Source organism: Mobula birostris, chromosome 14 (assembly GCF_030028105.1).
Source record: "Mobula birostris isolate sMobBir1 chromosome 14, sMobBir1.hap1, whole genome shotgun sequence".
In the NCBI taxonomy this organism is placed as follows: Eukaryota; Metazoa; Chordata; class Chondrichthyes; order Myliobatiformes; family Myliobatidae; genus Mobula; species Mobula birostris.
In genome coordinates, this window is record NC_092383.1 from 83,772,637 (window position 1) to 83,791,051 (window position 18,415).

Here is an 18,415-nt window from a genome sequence, read left to right on the forward strand (position 1 = left end):
TGAATCAGGTGCAGTTCCAACGTCTCATGCTGTCTCGACGGAGCTTGTGCATTTTCCCAGTGACCATGTCAATGTCTCCGAGTTACATCTTAAGTCCGAAGGATGTGCCAGTCTTTGGGTGGTTTAGCCAATGTAAGTTTCCCCAAATTAGGTGAATTGAGCTGTATGGTGAGCTGTAGGGTTTTAATGAGCTTGTGAGAGAGAATAGAGAAACTAGAGGGATAATGGGACTTTTCTGAACCTTAGCATCAACTTAATGATATTTCAGACTTGTCCTTTAATGAGTCTTGACAGAAGAGGACTTGTTGCCAGTACAAGGTGCTTGCCACAACCTTGTTTATGCAATCCATTTGTCCTATAAACGGACGTCAGTTTGTAATCAAGATCATTGAAGTACACAGATAAAGTATGACACCTAGCAACTATGTGCTCTATGATATTTATTGAGAGTTATTTTCTTCCTGGAGAAGACATTATTAGAGCCATTATTTCATTTCTGGCTACAGAAAGAAATTATATACAGCCAGTGGCAGACAATATCTTTAAAATCATTAATTCATGTACATCCTCTAAGGCAGCGTCAGTAGAGATTCTCTTAACTTAGGTCCCCACTTTGCCATGGTTCAGTAACTGTCCACTACGATTACATATACTATATATAAAAACTGATCCAGCAGTCATCATCATCACTGTGACAAGTACCAATAAAAATAAAATGGAATATCAAACCAGGCTCGTAGTACAGGTCCTCTTGAACTGTCTGATATCTTTCTGTATTGTATATATCATATAACAGAGATGAATAAATGCTGGAATAAGGGCCTTAAAAATGTTTCCTTTTTTTTTTGACTAAATAGGGTCAACAGCAAATAGTGCAAGGACAGCAGGTAGCGCAGACTGCAGAAGGACAGACAATTGTCTATCAGCCAGTTAATGCAGACGGCACCATACTCCAGCAAGGTAAAGTTTTGTTTTGTAATTTTTGATCATGATTAGAATGATGGTCCCAGGCATAGTGACTTAACAAACAAATTTCCCTTTCATCATCTTTCCTACTTGTCACTGTTGAATTTTCTTGGGTGTCCCTTAATTTAGAAACTCCTTAGAGTTTAATCTGATCAACATAATGTGAGCTGATGATTTAATTTTTACTCATCTCCCCCCCCCCCCGCCCCCCCCCCCACCATTCCTCCAGATGCGGTGGGCATCAATCTTATGAAGTTAAACCAGATATTGGCCAAAAGCTCATCTGGCTTATGCATATACATTTTGTGTTTTAGCAGCTTGCCATGTGGTCTGAAAACTGCATAGATTCAATGATAGGATAGAGCAAATGCAAGGTTTTCAATAAAAACCATAATGCTAAAGAATGAATTGATGTTCACTTGTCTGCTGCTCAGCAGAGCATTCTGCAGTACTGTGCTAAGTGCTAATAGTGTCGGTGTCAATCTTCACAATTTCCAAGTATGTAACTGAGGAGAAAGCAGAAAAATTATAAGATTGTGGCCAAGATCAGTTTTTTTTTTTGTAAATGGAGAGAGAATAATGTCATTGTCATAATAACGACAGTATTGCAAAGTAAAGTGAATATTCATTGAAGACAAGATTCTAAAATGTGCCGCAGTGTCTTAGTTCACAGGAGAATTCAAAAGAGAGGGGGAGAAAAGCAAAATACCTTGTAAAATAAAAACAGAAAATATAGAGCAGATCTGTAGAGTTAATATTTCAGAGCAGTGACCCTTCATTGAAACTGGAGAAATTTCAAAATCCAGGACGAGAGAAATAATGTGATAGTCTGAAGCCCAAGAGAGACTGAAAGACACATGGTAGTGCCAGCTGACAAAACTAGTGAAGATTTATTAATCATAGTATATCTATAGGAGACTTGTAGACGGAGAGAAATGCAGTTATGCAACTTGAGTATAAAACACTAATTGCTGGACATATTCAGCAATTCAGACAGGAGAGCGAAAAGAAGTGTTCCAAGTTGACTGAGCGGTTAAGGTGCAAACTGGAATGTCTTGCTATCTGAAATTGTCAAATTTGGTATTGTTGCACGATGAGGGCTGTAAAGCATCAGATTACATTTATGTTTAAACAATGTAAGAAGCCAAAGACAAAGTGTGATGGAGAATTAAAGTAACAGGCTTGGGGTCACTAACACAAATTGTAAGTCATATCTATATCCTGACTAGTAAAATGTCCTCATTGGTAATTGATAAGTCCTGTGATCTTGGAAAAAGAATGAAATGGCAGGTTTAGGCTGAGAATTCTGGAATTTAAAGCCCTTACTAGGTGAAGCTGAACTGCTAATGATAAATCAATTAAACTTAATGAAAGAAATTATTAATAGATCAAAATTTGAAGGATGTAGATACATTAGGGTTAAAGTCTGAAGGAGTTATAGATTAAATTAAAAGATTACGAAGAATAAAACAATGATGCTTTAGTGATCTTTCATAAGTTTAAAAATACTGAAAATAACTGCTAATAAGTAAAACAATGTATAAAATTGCACATTGTGAAATACTTAAAGATTCTTATAAAATAGTTTGCAGAATTAATAGCTAAATTGATGTGTCATTAGATTTCTTTCACCTTCCATGGTTTTCATGCCATGGACAGCAAAGATATGTGTATTGACTAAAAATCTTTCTTGATCCAATGAAATGGCACTCAACTTCAACGATGCCATGTAGGGATCGCACTATCTGCTGTGAAAAGTCAAGAATCAATGAATCTTGTATGTTTCGAAAAGCACCCCCCCCCCTTTGATGCATAGCATACAAATTCAAGAACTGCTTCAATTTCTCAGAATGCAGATCTAAATTATGTACTGATGTCTCAGGTTCTTGCATTTGGATCACACATTTTTCTTTACCTACATTTTGTGATTTTTGGATAGTCAGTCCATAGGCAAAATGCTGATCAAGAAGAAATACATGTTCATATAAGCCCAGTTGATATCCTGGTTGATTCACGATCTCCGGGTGCAAGAATAAGCTCATCTGTTCTATTTTTCTTACATCACTGAGTTTCTATTTGTCACATAAAGACAACATGTTATTCATGTTTAGTAGAGGCAGCTTACTTTGTTTCAAGATCACATCAGAATAATAAGGTCATCCTTACAGCTGAGGGCAGTCACAATCAAATAATTTCATAGTACAGCCAGTATGAAAATGTTAAGACTGGCTATTCTTTCGTGGGTGAATACAGAACTGAAGAGCAAACCAGTTCCTGCTGTGACTCATTTATTGGCAACTGGGTGCAAGAGTTAAGCAGCTGGCAAGGAAAATTAATAAAAATAGAATATGATGGTGGAGTGGTGGGATAGCCTTGGAAGATGTTGTATTTATTGTCAGAACGACAGAGTACCAGGAATTTGCTCATTGCTAAGTACTAGGAGTATGACATTTTTTTTCTCTATTATAATCATTAACTTCAGCATCAAAATTGAAAATTTTAGAGTTTAACCTTTAACATTAACTACGCAACATTTAAACTACAGCTTAAATACAGTATTCAATAACACTACTTCAGATAAATATAGGTTATTAAGAACTATCAAGCTAATACAGTCATGCATCAAACTTTCTGGAGGAAGCTTCTATACTAATATATTTTTGTATAAGTATTCGGATTGGATAGCAAAAGTTACCCTCTTAAAAGTGGGACTATTAATTTCCACCTACTTATTATATCTTGTTTCAAATTTCAGCAAAAGTCTATTTGTTAGGTCACATTATAGCATTGTTCTCCACTCAACCCAGCAAGCAAGCTATTTTTACGGGCATTCTGCGATTTGTGAGCACAAGGTGGGCATGGGAATTACTGACATTCACGCGCCTCTCTAGAACTTTATAAAATGTCATGTCTGTATCTCCGTCGCAGAGTGTTATTAAGATTGGGAGCTGACGGCCTATGTAATCATAAAATGGTACATGAGATGCTGCATCAAGCTTACTTTGGGCTTTAGCAAAACAATATAATAGACCAGAGGTGGTTGGAACAGGAATGAGATGTAGGACTAATACGACAGACAAATTTCAGTCCTGGCTTTAAAACATCCATGGAGGGTTAAATAGCAAGAAAACGAAGTCTTGGAAGAAGAATATTGGGAGATTTCGGAGTATTGTTATGGGAATGCATAACTGTTGATGTTGAGTCAGTTAAACTCTTAAGGTGATCAAAAGTCAAATTCTAAGGAGCTAGATAATTTGGAGTTGAATAGAAAAAAATTGGTGCTTCCTAGTCTATTAAGGTGTAACTTCAAACATGTCACAATATCACAATATTACTAAGTAAGTGTTTAACAGTAAAAAGTAAAAATATTAATTGTCACAAAAACCAAAGCCAATGGGTGTCAAAAGAGGAAAAGCTCACATCTATCACAGAAGATGCTAGTTCAGGTTGATAGAGGAATATCATCCCTTCTCCAGGTCAGTGTTTAAAGCCTAACCATCTTCAACTGCTTAATCAATGGCCCACCATCGTAAAGTTAGAAGTAAGGATGTTTGCTGGTGATTGCACAGTATTCAATTCTATTCACAATTCCTCAGCAAATGAAGCAGTCCACACCAGGATGTAACAAAACTCAGACAACACTTGGGCACAGGCTGTTAAGTGGCAAATAACATTCACATCAGATAAGTGTCACACATGACCATTTCCAACAAGAGTGAGTAAACTCCTGCTCATGACGTTCCTCTACCATAAGCATTCTGGGGAATCATGAACCAGTCATATGAGTGCTCTGGCTACAAGAGCAGGTCAGAGCTCGATTACTTTGACCAAGTAACTCACCACAAAATAGCTGGAGTATGAACTGTCTACACTGCAGTTATTCACTTGTCATACTCCAGTGGCATCTCCCAAACTTGTGAACTTTACCATGAGCAGGCATGAAAACATCACCACTTGGAGGCTCCCCTACAAGTCAAAAACCATCCTAATTTGGAATGGTATTGCTATTACTTCATTACTGTATTGGCATTACACTGGGTCTAAGTAATGGAACTCCCTAACCAACAGCACTATGTGGATCTTCATCATTACAATTGCAGAGTGTGATTCTCCACCTCCATCTTGCATGCAATTGGGTATTAAAATAGAGGCCCCCCTGGCAATCTCCAGATCCTGAAGAAGAATCTTAAAAACTAAAAACAAATCTTAATGTGGTAAACTCCTGCCATATCATGAATGTTTCCAAACACAGTATCAGCACATAATTGCACATGCAGTCATGGAAACAGGCTGAGATAGTACACAGTTCTCACCAACATTAAAATATGTAAGATAAATATTTCAAAATCTGGACCACTTGAGTTTGAAAAAATCTGTATTTTGCAGTACTTTAAAAAAATAATTTTGAAAATGCTTTTAATTTACGACAACAGGAGTAAGGTTTTTGGTTCATGAAAACTTTTTAAAAAATTATTATTTTCTTGAAAAGTGAAGGGATTAATCTTATTCCTTTCATTTATCTCTTCTCTCTTTGTTCTTTCTTATGTCTTTTTCTCACTTTTGATCCTCTGTTTTTACTCTGCCCTCTTTCTCTTGCCTCCTTTTTGTCTTGTCTCTCTTCTCTTTGTGTTATGTGCTAAAGTTGCAGTCCCTGTTACAGGCATGATCACCATTCCTGCTGCCAGTCTAGCTGGGGCCCAAATTGTCCAGACGGGAGCCAGCACAAGCACAACAAATAGCAGCCAGGGCACTGTAACGGTAACACTACCAGTCACTGGAAGTATGGTCAATGCAGGCGGTATGGTGATGGTAAGTTCAGTTTGAAGAATCATTTAAAATACCGTAAATCAGAGCTTAAGCGCTTGCAGAACTTCTATTATTTGAATTATAACCAAATGTGTTTAAGATGAATCAAAAATCAAACTGCTTGAAAAACTTGGCAGGTCAGGCAGCATCAGTGGAGGCTGAATTTTTCAGGTTAAAACCCTACATTAGTCTAACCCCACAGATGCTGCCTGACCAACTGAGTTCCTCCAGCAGTTTGTTTTTTGCTCTGTATTTCTGTATCTGCAGACTCTTGTATCTCTGTTTAAGATAAATGATAGTTTTCTACTCTTAAGACAAATCCATTTTGAATTATTAATCATCTATTACATTTGTAGATTGTGATATACTATGTAATTATATCAGAACATGGGATTCCTTCCTGTGGTTCTAGTTTGATGCCGTTGTATAGTAAAGTAATATCATTACCTTCTTTATATAAGCAGTCACTTTTTTTACTATAATTGGATGTGAAGATAAATGCAAATTTAATTATGGAATTTCTTATTTCATAAAGACAAAGGAATACTTGAATGTTTTAACAGTCATTTAAAATGTACATTTTTAAAATACATCTTAGAAGTACAAGTTCAGAATTTGTGAAAGATAGAAGAACATTGATCTTGTTGAAATTTAACAGCAATGATCTGATTCTGCTTAGCATCTTCAACTGAAACTGTGTCCTTATGAAAACTGCAGATCTCCCCAAATGTTTTTTATGGTCTCTTATTTCCCAAAAGTATTGCATCAGTTTCTGTTTCCACTGCTCTACTTTTTAGAAAACCCAGTTAATGTTGATGAAATTTATTTAAAGTTATATACTAAAGCCAGTGAATCTTGCCAGTGGCTGGATCTTTGTCGTAAACCTGCATTTCACCTTTACGTGACCCTTTAGAGCTCTCTGCCATAGCTGTTGGTGAAGAATTTTCATTCAAGGCTTAACAGGAACATCTCTTGTTTAATTCTTAAGTTATGAAAAAAATAGTTTGTCATTAATCTATATTGAATATACAATATACACTTTACAAAATTGTCATCTGTAGATGAGAGCAAGCTATCTTCTCTTATCAATCTTTCCATTGGCTTTTAATGACAATTCATGCAGATGGTACCAGGGGCGAGCACAGTTCCAGCTATGCAGAGAATTCCCTTACCAGGTGCAGAACTACTGGAAGAAGAACCGCTATATGTAAATGCTAAGCAGTATCATCGAATCCTAAGAAGAAGACAGGCAAGAGCCAAACTAGAAGCAGAAGGCAGAATCCCAAAAGAAAGGAGGGTAAGCTATGTAATTTAAATTGCATGTTGAAATCTACTTTCTAAGATGAATAAAATTTCACCCCAAACTAAAATTTCCTCTGTGGTGGGTAAATTATATCACCAAGTGTTGTGATGTGTGTTTAGGTAGAAACATTTAAATAATCATATTTTGGGAGTCTAGAAATTAACACATGTTTTCTTCTATAGTTTTGCTAGATTACTGATAGCACATTGCATTAGGAATTGGGACATACTTGTCTTGCAAGTTATCAATAGTTTCAATTATCATTCAAATATTTTATTTTTAATGCATGGGTATCATGAATATGTTTGGGCTGTTAAGATATTTTTCTAAAATGACACATTTTTAATGTATGTATATCCAGAGGTCAAAAATTTTATACACTGCACATAGCAAAAAAATGATACTTCATTTCATTGTAACAAACTGTTCAGCTATTTAGTTTGTTGTGGTAGAACTAGTTTATAGACATCTAAACACTAAGAAAGCCAACCAAGGAATGAGTTATCTTGCATTAAGGTAATGGCTAAGAAGCAGGTTCGATAAATGACATCTGAGTAAAAGATTCCCTGGGAAGTAATGATCTTAGCATGATAGAACTTTGTATTCAATTTTGAAAATGAGAAACAACCATGCTTAACTTGAAAAAGGTGAATTGTATTGAAATGAGAATAACATTGGCAGACAGATTAGCGGACAGGACCATGGGGAAATGGAGGCAGATAATAAAGAAGGTGTTTCATGATGCTCAACAAAATATATTCCAATTGGGGAAAGATTTTCCAGGGAGAGATGAACAAAGCACGGCTAATCAAGGAACTTCATGATGGTATTAAGCTAAAAACATATGGGAAGGGAAAAGTTGGAGACCTGAAGACTGGGATAAATTCAAAATCTAGCCAAGGAAAATAAATTGAAGGCAAACAAACAAGGAATATAAAAGCACACAATGCAAGTGTGTGTGTGTCTATATATATATACACACACACACACAGATGAATTTAAACTCCCTTAGAGAATTAGGCAAGGGGAAATTGAAGGCAAACAAACAAGGAATATAAAAGCACACAATGCAAGTGTGTGTGTGTGTATGTATATATGTGTATGTGTGTGTGTGTCTATATGTGTGTGTGTGTGTGTGTGTGTGTGTGTGTACAGATGAATTTAAACTCCTTTAGAGAATTAGGCAAGGGGAAAATGTTATGGAAAACAAAGCTAAGTCAGAGGAGTTAAACATATGGTGTGTCATTCTTTATTATAGAAGATACACAAACATCACAGAATGTTGTCAAGGAAGAATTAAATGCCCTTACTATATAAACGTAATATTTGAAAACTAATGTGGCTAAAGGCCAATAAGTCACTTGACTTGGCTGCATCCTAGGATCCCAAAAGGTGGCTTGGCACTTCAGAAAAGCATAATTTATGCTCTCTGATTAGAATGTTAAAACCAAAACATCCTATCAGCATTCTGATGAAAAAAAGCTTCATCCCATAAATTATCATCTGAAACACACGTTAGAGTTGTAGCACCCGTCTAAGGAATAAGTCTACTTGCAATACCTAGTAGCCTTTCATATGCTGTGAACTACATGTATATTAATGTAGTAGATGTTCACTGAACAGTGCAAGACATCTGATAGTATAGAACAAGTTAATATGTTTAGGTACTTTATCTTAAAGTTCATTCTGCTAATTCAACATCTGCATTTCGAGCAGAACTTAAGTTTTCTTTTATGCATCTTTGGACACTACAAATACTGCCATCGGACTTGTCAAGTAAATTGTTTGTTAGATGTGTATATGACACACTTGCATTAGCCATCCTAAAGTGATTCTCACTCTTTCCCAGTTCAGCTGCCTTTATGTGTGGACTTAAAATATAGGTTGCCTGCATCTGAAGGCTCTGTTCATCTCTGAAATGTATTAATATTGTTCATTAATTTTACAGAAATACCTCCATGAGTCACGTCATCGCCATGCAATGCAACGAAAGCGTGGAGAAGGAGGACGCTTTTTTTCTCCCAAGGAGGGTGATGAGATAGTATGTTATGGTTTTTGATTATTTGTATTTTAAAATAAAGATTTATATTCTCTAGTAATGATTTTCAGACTTCCAAAGAATTTATAAAAGCAATGATGCCTTCCTAGTTATAATTATCTGTGCAGATAATAATACCTAAAATGTGCTTATAACTTGTGTCTTTTGATCACTTTGGTTGGGCAGGCTGTGTCTTATTTAGCATCATGCCAATGGTTATAAATTCTTAGAAATTCAGGTCAAGATCCATGACTGATCACTGTATTTTTTAGATTGTATTTAGCATGAAGTAACCCTATATCAATGAGTAAAGGAATAAACTTACACCTGGTATGTTTAAATTGTATTTACAGGGTATTTGATTAGGGCAGATCAAATTCTACATCAGAAGAATCCTGGCTGGAAAGTTAGATTTAAATATGACAGTCAGAGCTGATAAGTTGGAATAATGAAGTTCAATGTATCCCATTTATAGCAGGTGTTAGCTGTGGTGCAGCATTTCTGCAGGTTGTGCTATCAAATGTGCCTTATTAGATTTATGAAAATTCAAACTCTATCTAGAGTTCTATTTAAATTATTTAAACATCTCATTTTTGATAAAGTTTGTGATGTATCTAAAACAGCCATGATAAAACATATAAATGGCTTGTTGGAAGCAGACAGTGGCACCAAATTTTTCAGGAGAATTCATGTGAAAATTCAGGTGTTAAAGGATGCCCTCCCTTAAGATTGTTTGTTTTTTTAAAGAAAGTCAATATTGTTATTCCTTTGACTTTTCGTTTCTCATTTTATTTTGTGTGAACTGTGAATGGTGACAACACTTCCTGGGGGTTTGGTTTAAATGTGCTATCACCGAAACAATTAAATTCACATTTGGGTACCTTTAAAATATCATTAACTTATTATTTCATTTGGGGTTTCAGTAACACCCTCCAAGAGCACAGCTAAATCTGAGCTATTTAAATCTTGCTACCAAACTTGTCAGGGTACTGAAGCAAAAATAAATTATTGTACAGCATACAATTCATTATTTTGTATAATAATTGTGTCCCTTTTAAGCCAGAACTGATCTTTATTTTTGGAATGGCAAGCTTATCCATGAGGGCATACTTAATTACCCTCTCATCAGAAAAATCGTGCTTTTCTTGGGTTTCTGAAAAGTGATTAAAATTTAAGATGTTTCATTCAAAAACAATTACAGCTTGGAGTGGGAAACTGTTTCAAGTCAATCATAATTCATCGTAATTTCATTTCTACTTGTGTTTTTAATAGTGATATTTTGTAAAATCTTGCCTAAGCCTAGCTTGAGAAGTTGTATAGAACAACTCATGGACTTTTTCATCTGGCAGTCAATATCTCTATTTTCCTTAACTTTGATCTACATATAAAAGGAAAATAAATTGCATGTGCTATCAGCCTAAAATAATAACTGACAATAATACGTATACAGCAGGTCCGTCAACATCTGAAAACAGATAGGTGACATTTCTGATGGAGTCCCGGCATCAGAATTGGTTTTTTTAAGCAATTAAACATTTTGATACTTCTTTCTTTTTATAAAGGTCATCTCAGTCAGGCTGTGAAAAGACGTAAGACAGAGAGAAGGTGAGTAAAACAGCTTGTAAATAGTAGGAAGTGTAGTGGGTATAATCACAGAAATATGGTTTGGAGCATAATAGACAGTCTAGTTCTGAAATTGGAGTTTCAATTAGGAGGCTAAGCTTGGTAGGAACACTTGGCAACAATGATTAGATGAATAATATTCAGAAAATTCACTGGATGAGGTTGTTGTTGTTGTGGCCATGGCACAGCAAAATCAGGTACATCAACAAATTAGCAGTATCAAGTAGGAAAGTTGGCTTATCTGCTGTTGGCATCTCCAGTACAAAGAAAGTTGATCATGGTGTACAACATGTGAGAAAGTTCAAAACTGTGGAGAGTAAAGTGGGAGTAAAGGGTAGGAAAGGTAATTTCAAAGTGGCATGAGATGAGGGCAAAGGTAATCGGAAGAGTAAGTTGAGATAATTGTGTCTCTATAAAAGTGAAGAGTCAGATTGTATGCTTTGATGATGAAATATAATGATGGAGGCCAGTCTAGCCTCTGAGAAATTAACCGGGGTAGGAAGATTATATAGTTATTATTGTGCACACAGGTAAGAATGGGGGCATTGATGAGATATGATCAAACAGCCTGTTGACAGCAGTAAGGGAAAACCTTGGTAGAGGAATAGGATTCATCCGCTCAATTTAACAAATGAAATGAAAAGTATTCATAAACTGACAGAAATAAAAAAGCAAATTAATTCAAATTCTTAGACAGGAGGAAAATGTTTGACTCTTTGCAAACGCTTGACCAGTTGCTTTTGTGTGATGAACATAATCAAAGTTCCATGTGGAACAGGACAGATTATTGTCGAAACTTTCCATGCAATGAATTATCAAAGTGGGAAAGGATAGTGGAGTTTGGAAGCAATTCAGGGAGCTGGCAAAGGCAAAATGGTCTGAATGACCTCACCCTGATAGTTTAATGGGAAAAGAGAAAATGGAAATAGTAGTAACTGGCAGTCTTTGTAATGTTGAGACTGATTGGTAAACCAAAAGGTATTGGCAACAATGAGAATGATATCAATGTGAAATCAGTCAAAATCCACAAAGTAAAATATGGTGTTTTGTAAGAAATTTGCATCCTTCACAAATTCTTTTTAATTTTTAAAAAAATTTTTACTTGAATGTAATTTTCCCCGGCCTTAATAAGAAATGTTATTTCCATTTTTTCATATACAAAATGCTGGAGGAACTCAGCAGGCCAGGCAGCATCTATGGAAAAGAGTATGGTTGACGTTTTGGGCCAAGATACTTCAGCAGGACTGAAACACTGACTGTGTTCTTTTCCAAAGATGCTGCCTGACTTGCTGAGTTCCTCCAGTATTTTGTGAGTGTAACTTGGATTTCCAGCATCTCTAGATTTTCTCGTGTTTTTTTTTCCATTTTCCTAGTTATTTTGCCTTTTTTTGTCTTGCTAAGGTAGATCAGATCACCAAATTTAATGTACTATATGACCTTTCATGGAGCATGCAATCACCTTCGCTCTCTGTCAATATAGTTACTGTGAAGCTGGTTTATGTGACTTCATGCCACTAAATTTGTTTGTGTAGGAACTTTTTCTTAATCTCGTCTGTTATGGTTAAATGTCAGATGAGAATGTGACTTCTGATTGTTGTCACGTTGGAGTAGCTAGCTATATAAGAATGCAGCATGTGATGGGTTCTGATTATATATAGAATGGATTATCTTGTCTCGTGCTGTCTAGTTCATTATTGAATGCCTCATTTTTCCATCTGTAAGATCCCTTTGTTTTTCAAAGAGCTAGGCACAAGTTCTACTTAATATTGCTAGCTTTCAAGTTGTACACAACCAGACTAAATACTGAGTATCTTATCTGTATTTTTTAGCGCAAATAAGTTTGGTTATTTTGAGATATTCAAAATTAAAATCTTGCATGAATGCAATATACAGGTTAGCATGTAGAGGGCTCATCATTAGTTCTGGGCAGTATTATGTTATGCGGGAATCTCAATTAGTGCAGTCTTCCTTTCAGAAACTATATTTTTTAAATTAAAAGAATATATTTAAAAATCCAAGCTTAATTTTTCACAAAGATGAATACAAAATCACTTTAAGAATTAAAATGCATGGTTAAAGATGTAACTTTTAAAGTTTAAAATGTGGTATAACAAGTCTAGGTCAAGAGTTAGAAACAGAAAGATGAGGATTTTAGACTTTCTAGAGAAATGAAGAGCAGGGTTATATGCATTAATTGAGCTATTTTAGGTAGAAGTTCACAGAAGATATGCAACATCAACAACACAGGCATAAGTCAAAAAATGTCTTTAGAACTCATTGAGAACAGTTACTGAAAAGATGTGTTTAAAAGTTAGCTCTAGCTTCAAAAGATAAACTCTTTGTGCAGTTGTAAATCTGGTTCTTTAGTAGCTTGAGTAAGTTCCATGAAATAGTTGAGAAAAGCATCAACTGCTGACAAAGCCACAACTGTAGCTTTGTCAACTGTTAAATGTTGTTATACTTCTAAATATTTCTGACATTCAAAGTTATTGAAGTCAAAATTAAAACTTGTATACCTTTAAAATAAATCTTTATAGTTATTGAAACAAACACAAGAGTCCAGTGCTGGAAAACAGCTAAGGAAGGAGCTGCTTCCAAAACTCAACCATCAAGTTTTAGATTTTGCACTGAAAAGAACATTCTGTAGTTTGTTCCACACACAACTGTCATTATTTCCCAACAATTTCTAGTTCAATGTTAATGTGAACGTATGAAGTCAAAAAGCAATGCTACTACTCAGTTCAGCATCAGCTTTCTAATTGATGCAGCAGATGATCTGGTACATGTTAACCTTTTTAAGTTTAGTTGCTGCATATCTTAGAAGGGATTATTTTGAGAAATATTTGAATTATTAGTGAACAGGTAGAAGTGTAAATAAATGCCATTAAATCTTAAAAGTAATTTATATTAAGTCACTCAGCTTGTGGTAATGTGATGAAAATATTTTTTCTTGCTGTTTATTTGCATCAGAGCATACGGTGAAACTAGTTCTTTAAACTCAATGTGTTCTGTGAATGCCTGTGAGTTTAGAGAGCTAGGTAGAAACTAGAAACTGATTAAAGGCAGAATAATCAAAGTTAATGAATTGGATATTTTAATGCCAGTTTTATAGACCCTGTTATAATCAGGGAATGAAAAGCCGACATAGATAAACAAAGCATTAGATGCATCATGCATACTCGAGATCATATGACTGACACAAGCTGAACTTGCCACTCTGCACAGTCAGCAAGCTATATATCAAACCAAATGAGTGAGTGATTTCCTCAAACTGACAATACATGATGGCTCTGACCATCAAACATGATTCTGTGTTACTGTTGTGGAGAACAATAAGAGTATAGCATCAGTTTGAATCAGAATATATTTTATTGTTTCTTCAAACTGTTAATATCTGTGGAGAAAGAAAACAGAATCTGCATTCACATGAGAGAAATTTATTTTAGTTGGTGGTGCCAAGTTCTGAAGATTCCCTCGCCTTGTTCATTTTCACACTTGCTACCCTTAACTCAGTGGTTGCAATTGATCACTCTCAGGGACATATTTTCCAGGAAATACTCGAGTGATTCCTGCTCCTCCTCAAATTGAGAGAGATGGGAGCAATTCTCACAGCTCTTTAGTGAAGAGAATGGATCACAACAAACAGCATTTGTAGTCAAACTTTGGCGTGACCCGATAGAAGTGTGTAAGAGTATGAAAGGCATTCTTTCAAAGGAGTAGCTAAATTGGAAATCCCGACAGATGCAGGAATTGCATTGTGTCATTATCCATTGATTGCAATGAGTGGCATGTCACCCATGATGACCACTAGCTTGAAGAGCTGCTACTGCTAGCCAGTATCACTGCACTGTTTACTTTGTGGATACATTCCTGGCTAGCTCCAGATCTAACCAGCTTGTATGGCTTAGACAGAGTCTGTGTTCTTAAAGGATTACAAGTAGAACTGTGCTACAGGGCTGAGTATAGGAAAGATGTATCATGTACCGCCTCAGACGACTTCAAATTTTGTGGCGTATGATAGAATGCACTCCTGTGAAAGTAGTTAATAGTCAATGAAGGCACATTGAAGTTCCAGATCCTGTCACTACTCATCTCTGCTTCTCACTTCACTTTATTCCCATAACTTTTAAATTGTCTTATGAGAAAAGGTTGAACAACCTAAGGCTTTTCTTCTAGGACTGACCTGTTAGAGGTGTAATAGAGTATGAGAGGCATAGAGTGGACAGTTAGCACCTTTTTCACCGGGGCAACAATAGCCAATACTAGACAATATCCGTTTAAGGTGAGTGGAGGTATGTTTAGGGGCGATGTCAGAGGTAGCATTTTTACTACTTTCTGTACCAGCTTGAGTGGTGGGTGCTTGGAAAACACTGCCAGAGATCATGATAGAGGCTGATACAATAGGGACACTTAGAAGACATTTGGGCATGTAGATGAAAGAAAAATGGAGGGTTATGGACTGTGTTGGAGGGAAGGTTTAGATTCATTGTGAAGTAGGTTTATAAAGGTCAGCACAACAGCATGGACTAAGCCCCTGTAATATGCTGTACCGTTGTATTTTCTATAATTCACTGCATGACCACAGTGAATGCCCAAATGCAGTCCTTGTCCTATTCTGGGGCTGCAAATTGCAGTTTTGGCTGCAGCTGGCAAAAATGCAATTTCTTCAGTGACAAGATCTTTATTGAAACATGGGCATCTCTAATACGGCTTCAAACCAAAGTATGGGTAGAGAATAGTTTCCTGAGCATTTAGTGACAGTACATTGTTCTGATTAAAACCCTTCTACCATACATTGCCCTTTTAGACAACTTGTCCTGCTATAAATGCTCATTCTCCTATATATGCTGGATTCCAGGGAGAATGCCAATTACAGCAGCCACTTTTCGCATCAGCTAGTTTGTATCGAGGCTTGAAATAATTTTCCAGTCCCTGTCAGCACAAAACAACAATAGAAAGCACCTATTGTAAAATTATAACAACTACCACAAATCAACTAGAAGCTAAGTGATTTATGATCATTTTTAAACAGCGTAAGTCAGTCACTTCTGTTGTTGAAATTTTTATCAGCTATGTAAGGTTAAGAGACGATTTCGCCATACCATTGAGGTCAAAACAATGTTGCATATATTCAGTGGATGCTCTCACTATGTGTGCAATAATGGCTTTTCAAATATATCAGGTAACATTTAATGCAGTGGGCCACAGTCACCATTTTGAATTCAACGAGCACTTGCAATGGTCCCAATGTTTTTAATCAGACATCTTTACTCTTAGCATTAATGGGTTCTTTTCAGTACTGACGGATCTGCTGTATGTTTCCAACATTATGATTTTTGTCAAATTTTATTGGCTAGACCCTAACCTCTTGTATCAGGTTAATGTAAACTCGCATATGCTGATACCCATATTTGAGAATTCATGCAATATATATAACAGTTAATCAGTCATTTGTTTCTTGAGAGAATGCAGTTTTAACTTGCCATTCTTTCCAATCTTGAGTACATATAGTTAAAATATTGAAAGTTGTGCCAAGTGTTTTCTTCACTATTGGATTTTTACCCTTATTAAAAATGAAAATTCATTGACAGTTGCCTTTATGCATATTGAAAACCAACCCTTAAGGTTGTCAGCTGTGGTTTTTGTGACATTTATTTGTATATTTATATTTATTCAACAGCCTGAATGATTTCTGGGTAGGCTAGAGAAAAATCAAAATAAGGTACAGTATTATTCTGTTACATTTGTAGTGTGAGGTACTTCCTTCACCCTGCACTCTTCTCATCAGACATTCTCCTACAACACATTTTCAGCTGAGTTATGATTGATGGGAAAGAAGGAGGACAAATCAATGTTTATATGCACTCTTTAATAAAGCATTACTACTTTCACCATTAAAAAAACATTGAATTAGCAGTCTTGCAGTGTAATCCAGACACAGTACAGAATAGGCCTTTCCAGCTCTTCCAGCCCCACTGTACAGCAATTCCCCCAATTTAATTCTAGCCCAATCATGGAATAATTTACAGTGTTCTACCAACCCATACGACTTTGGACTGAGGCACCCGGAGAAAGCCCACGCAGTCACAGGGAAAACATGCAAACTCCTTACAGGCAGCAGCAGGAATTAAAACCAGGTCCCTCGTACTGTAAAGCATCATGTTAACCACAATGCTATCATGCTACCCATCTGGGTTTCTTCTACTTAGATTCAAAAATAATCCAACTATTCATTGTTCTGAGGTTTATTAAAGTTGCATGTAGTATGTAAATATTGTACTCTACTCTGATATGCAAACTTCTTTTCCAAAAATTCCTTTTCTTAACCATCAGTAATTCTAAATGCATATTCCTTGTTGGGTTTATCAAAATAAAATTGAGCTCCCTCTGTTCAGTTTACACCTTCAGACATTGACTGTTTCTCTTGTTATTTTTCTTTGCCCTGATTGTTGATATCTAATTGACATCCTGGATATGCATAATCTTTATGCCAAGACTTGTATTCACTTAAAAGAAATCAAGTAAAAGTTGAATTATTTCAAGGGGTTGTTCATACTTTGCTGATTACCAAGTCAGCTCCTTTCATTTATATTAGTTCTTGGAGCAATCACATATCCTCACTTAGCTCCTTCTGACCAAGTCTTTTTCATGTGCCCTTCAACTTCCATTGTCTTACACTCATGGTATTTACTATAGCCAACCAGCATGTCCTTTGTGACAGGAGGAAATCTGAGCTCCTGGGTGAGAGGCACACAGGATTATCATTGCAGATTCCACTAAGATAACACTAGATGTTAGGGTTGGACCCAGATTGCCAGCAATAACAGCACAATTTACTGATTCACCATGCTACCATTCACACTGAAAATTTAAAAAAACACAAAAGCAGGAAGTCTTCAGCAGGTGCAACAGCATCTGCAGAGGATCAGAAGTCAGCATTGCAATTTGTAGGTCTCTCTTTAGCACTAAGGCAGAGTTTAACACCTGAAACATTGATTGACATGTTTCTTAAAAGAAACTTTCTCTTTTTGGATTTTGTGTGTACTGCAAAATGTTTTTGTAGCTATAAGAAATGGGCTTGTGGTTTTATGCTGCACTATATTGATCAATATATCGAATTATGTTGTTCAGATGTTGGTGATCCAGTAGATTTTTGTAGTGCTCAATAGAACCTGATTTGTAATCACACGCCTACATCGCAGCATTTATCAACCATTCAAATATTTAAATAGTAGGAGCTTTCTTTTCATTGCAAAAAAACAAGATTGAATCATACCTGTTGAGTGAAATGTCACCAATATTTGAAACTTTTAAAGAGAAAATAGGCATGGATCACTAATGCTGGGTTTTGGTTCAAAAGTTTGATTGTTTTAAGTGAATTTAGTAAAGGGCATACAGGTATTAGCTCTTAATTTTAAGAGGTAATAAAGATGGAGGAGTTGGGTGTAGAGATGTACGAATGCACCCTAGAGGATAACAAGGGTCAAATAAATAAGAGATATTAGAGCCTCCCCAGATCTAGGCTTGTTCAAATCTTGGACCAGCCTATGTTTTTAATAGAGTTGCATTTGTGTGGAAGGGGCGGAAGTATTTAGTGCAGAGAAAGAATTTCAGCTTCTTGGAGGTAGCTTTATAAATTGAGACAGTGAAGTGTTTTGGAAACTTGGAAACAGAGTAAA

At 35.9% G+C, this 18,415-nt stretch overlaps 1 protein-coding gene across 4 annotated transcripts in view; it reads left to right on the forward strand.

The window, feature by feature from the left end:
* The window catches only part of LOC140210027 (nuclear transcription factor Y subunit alpha-like), a 39,780-nt gene that overhangs the window by 18,884 nt on the left and 2,481 nt on the right, over positions 1-18,415 (forward strand). Inside the window, exons 5-10 of one of the 4 annotated variants that reach the window (XR_011889132.1) lie at positions 858-960; positions 5,609-5,775; positions 6,896-7,069; positions 9,024-9,116; positions 10,676-10,718; positions 16,417-16,458. Coding sequence is in view for 3 of the 4 variants with exons in the window: in XM_072278775.1 (XP_072134876.1) it covers positions 858-960; positions 5,609-5,775; positions 6,896-7,069; positions 9,024-9,116; positions 16,417-16,425 (546 nt within the window). In the remaining variant the exon portion in view is untranslated. The remainder of the gene's footprint in view (positions 1-857; positions 961-5,608; positions 5,776-6,895; positions 7,070-9,023; positions 9,117-10,675; positions 10,719-16,416; positions 16,459-18,415) is intronic. The other 3 variants (XM_072278775.1, XM_072278772.1, XM_072278773.1) reach the window with 3 other exon arrangements.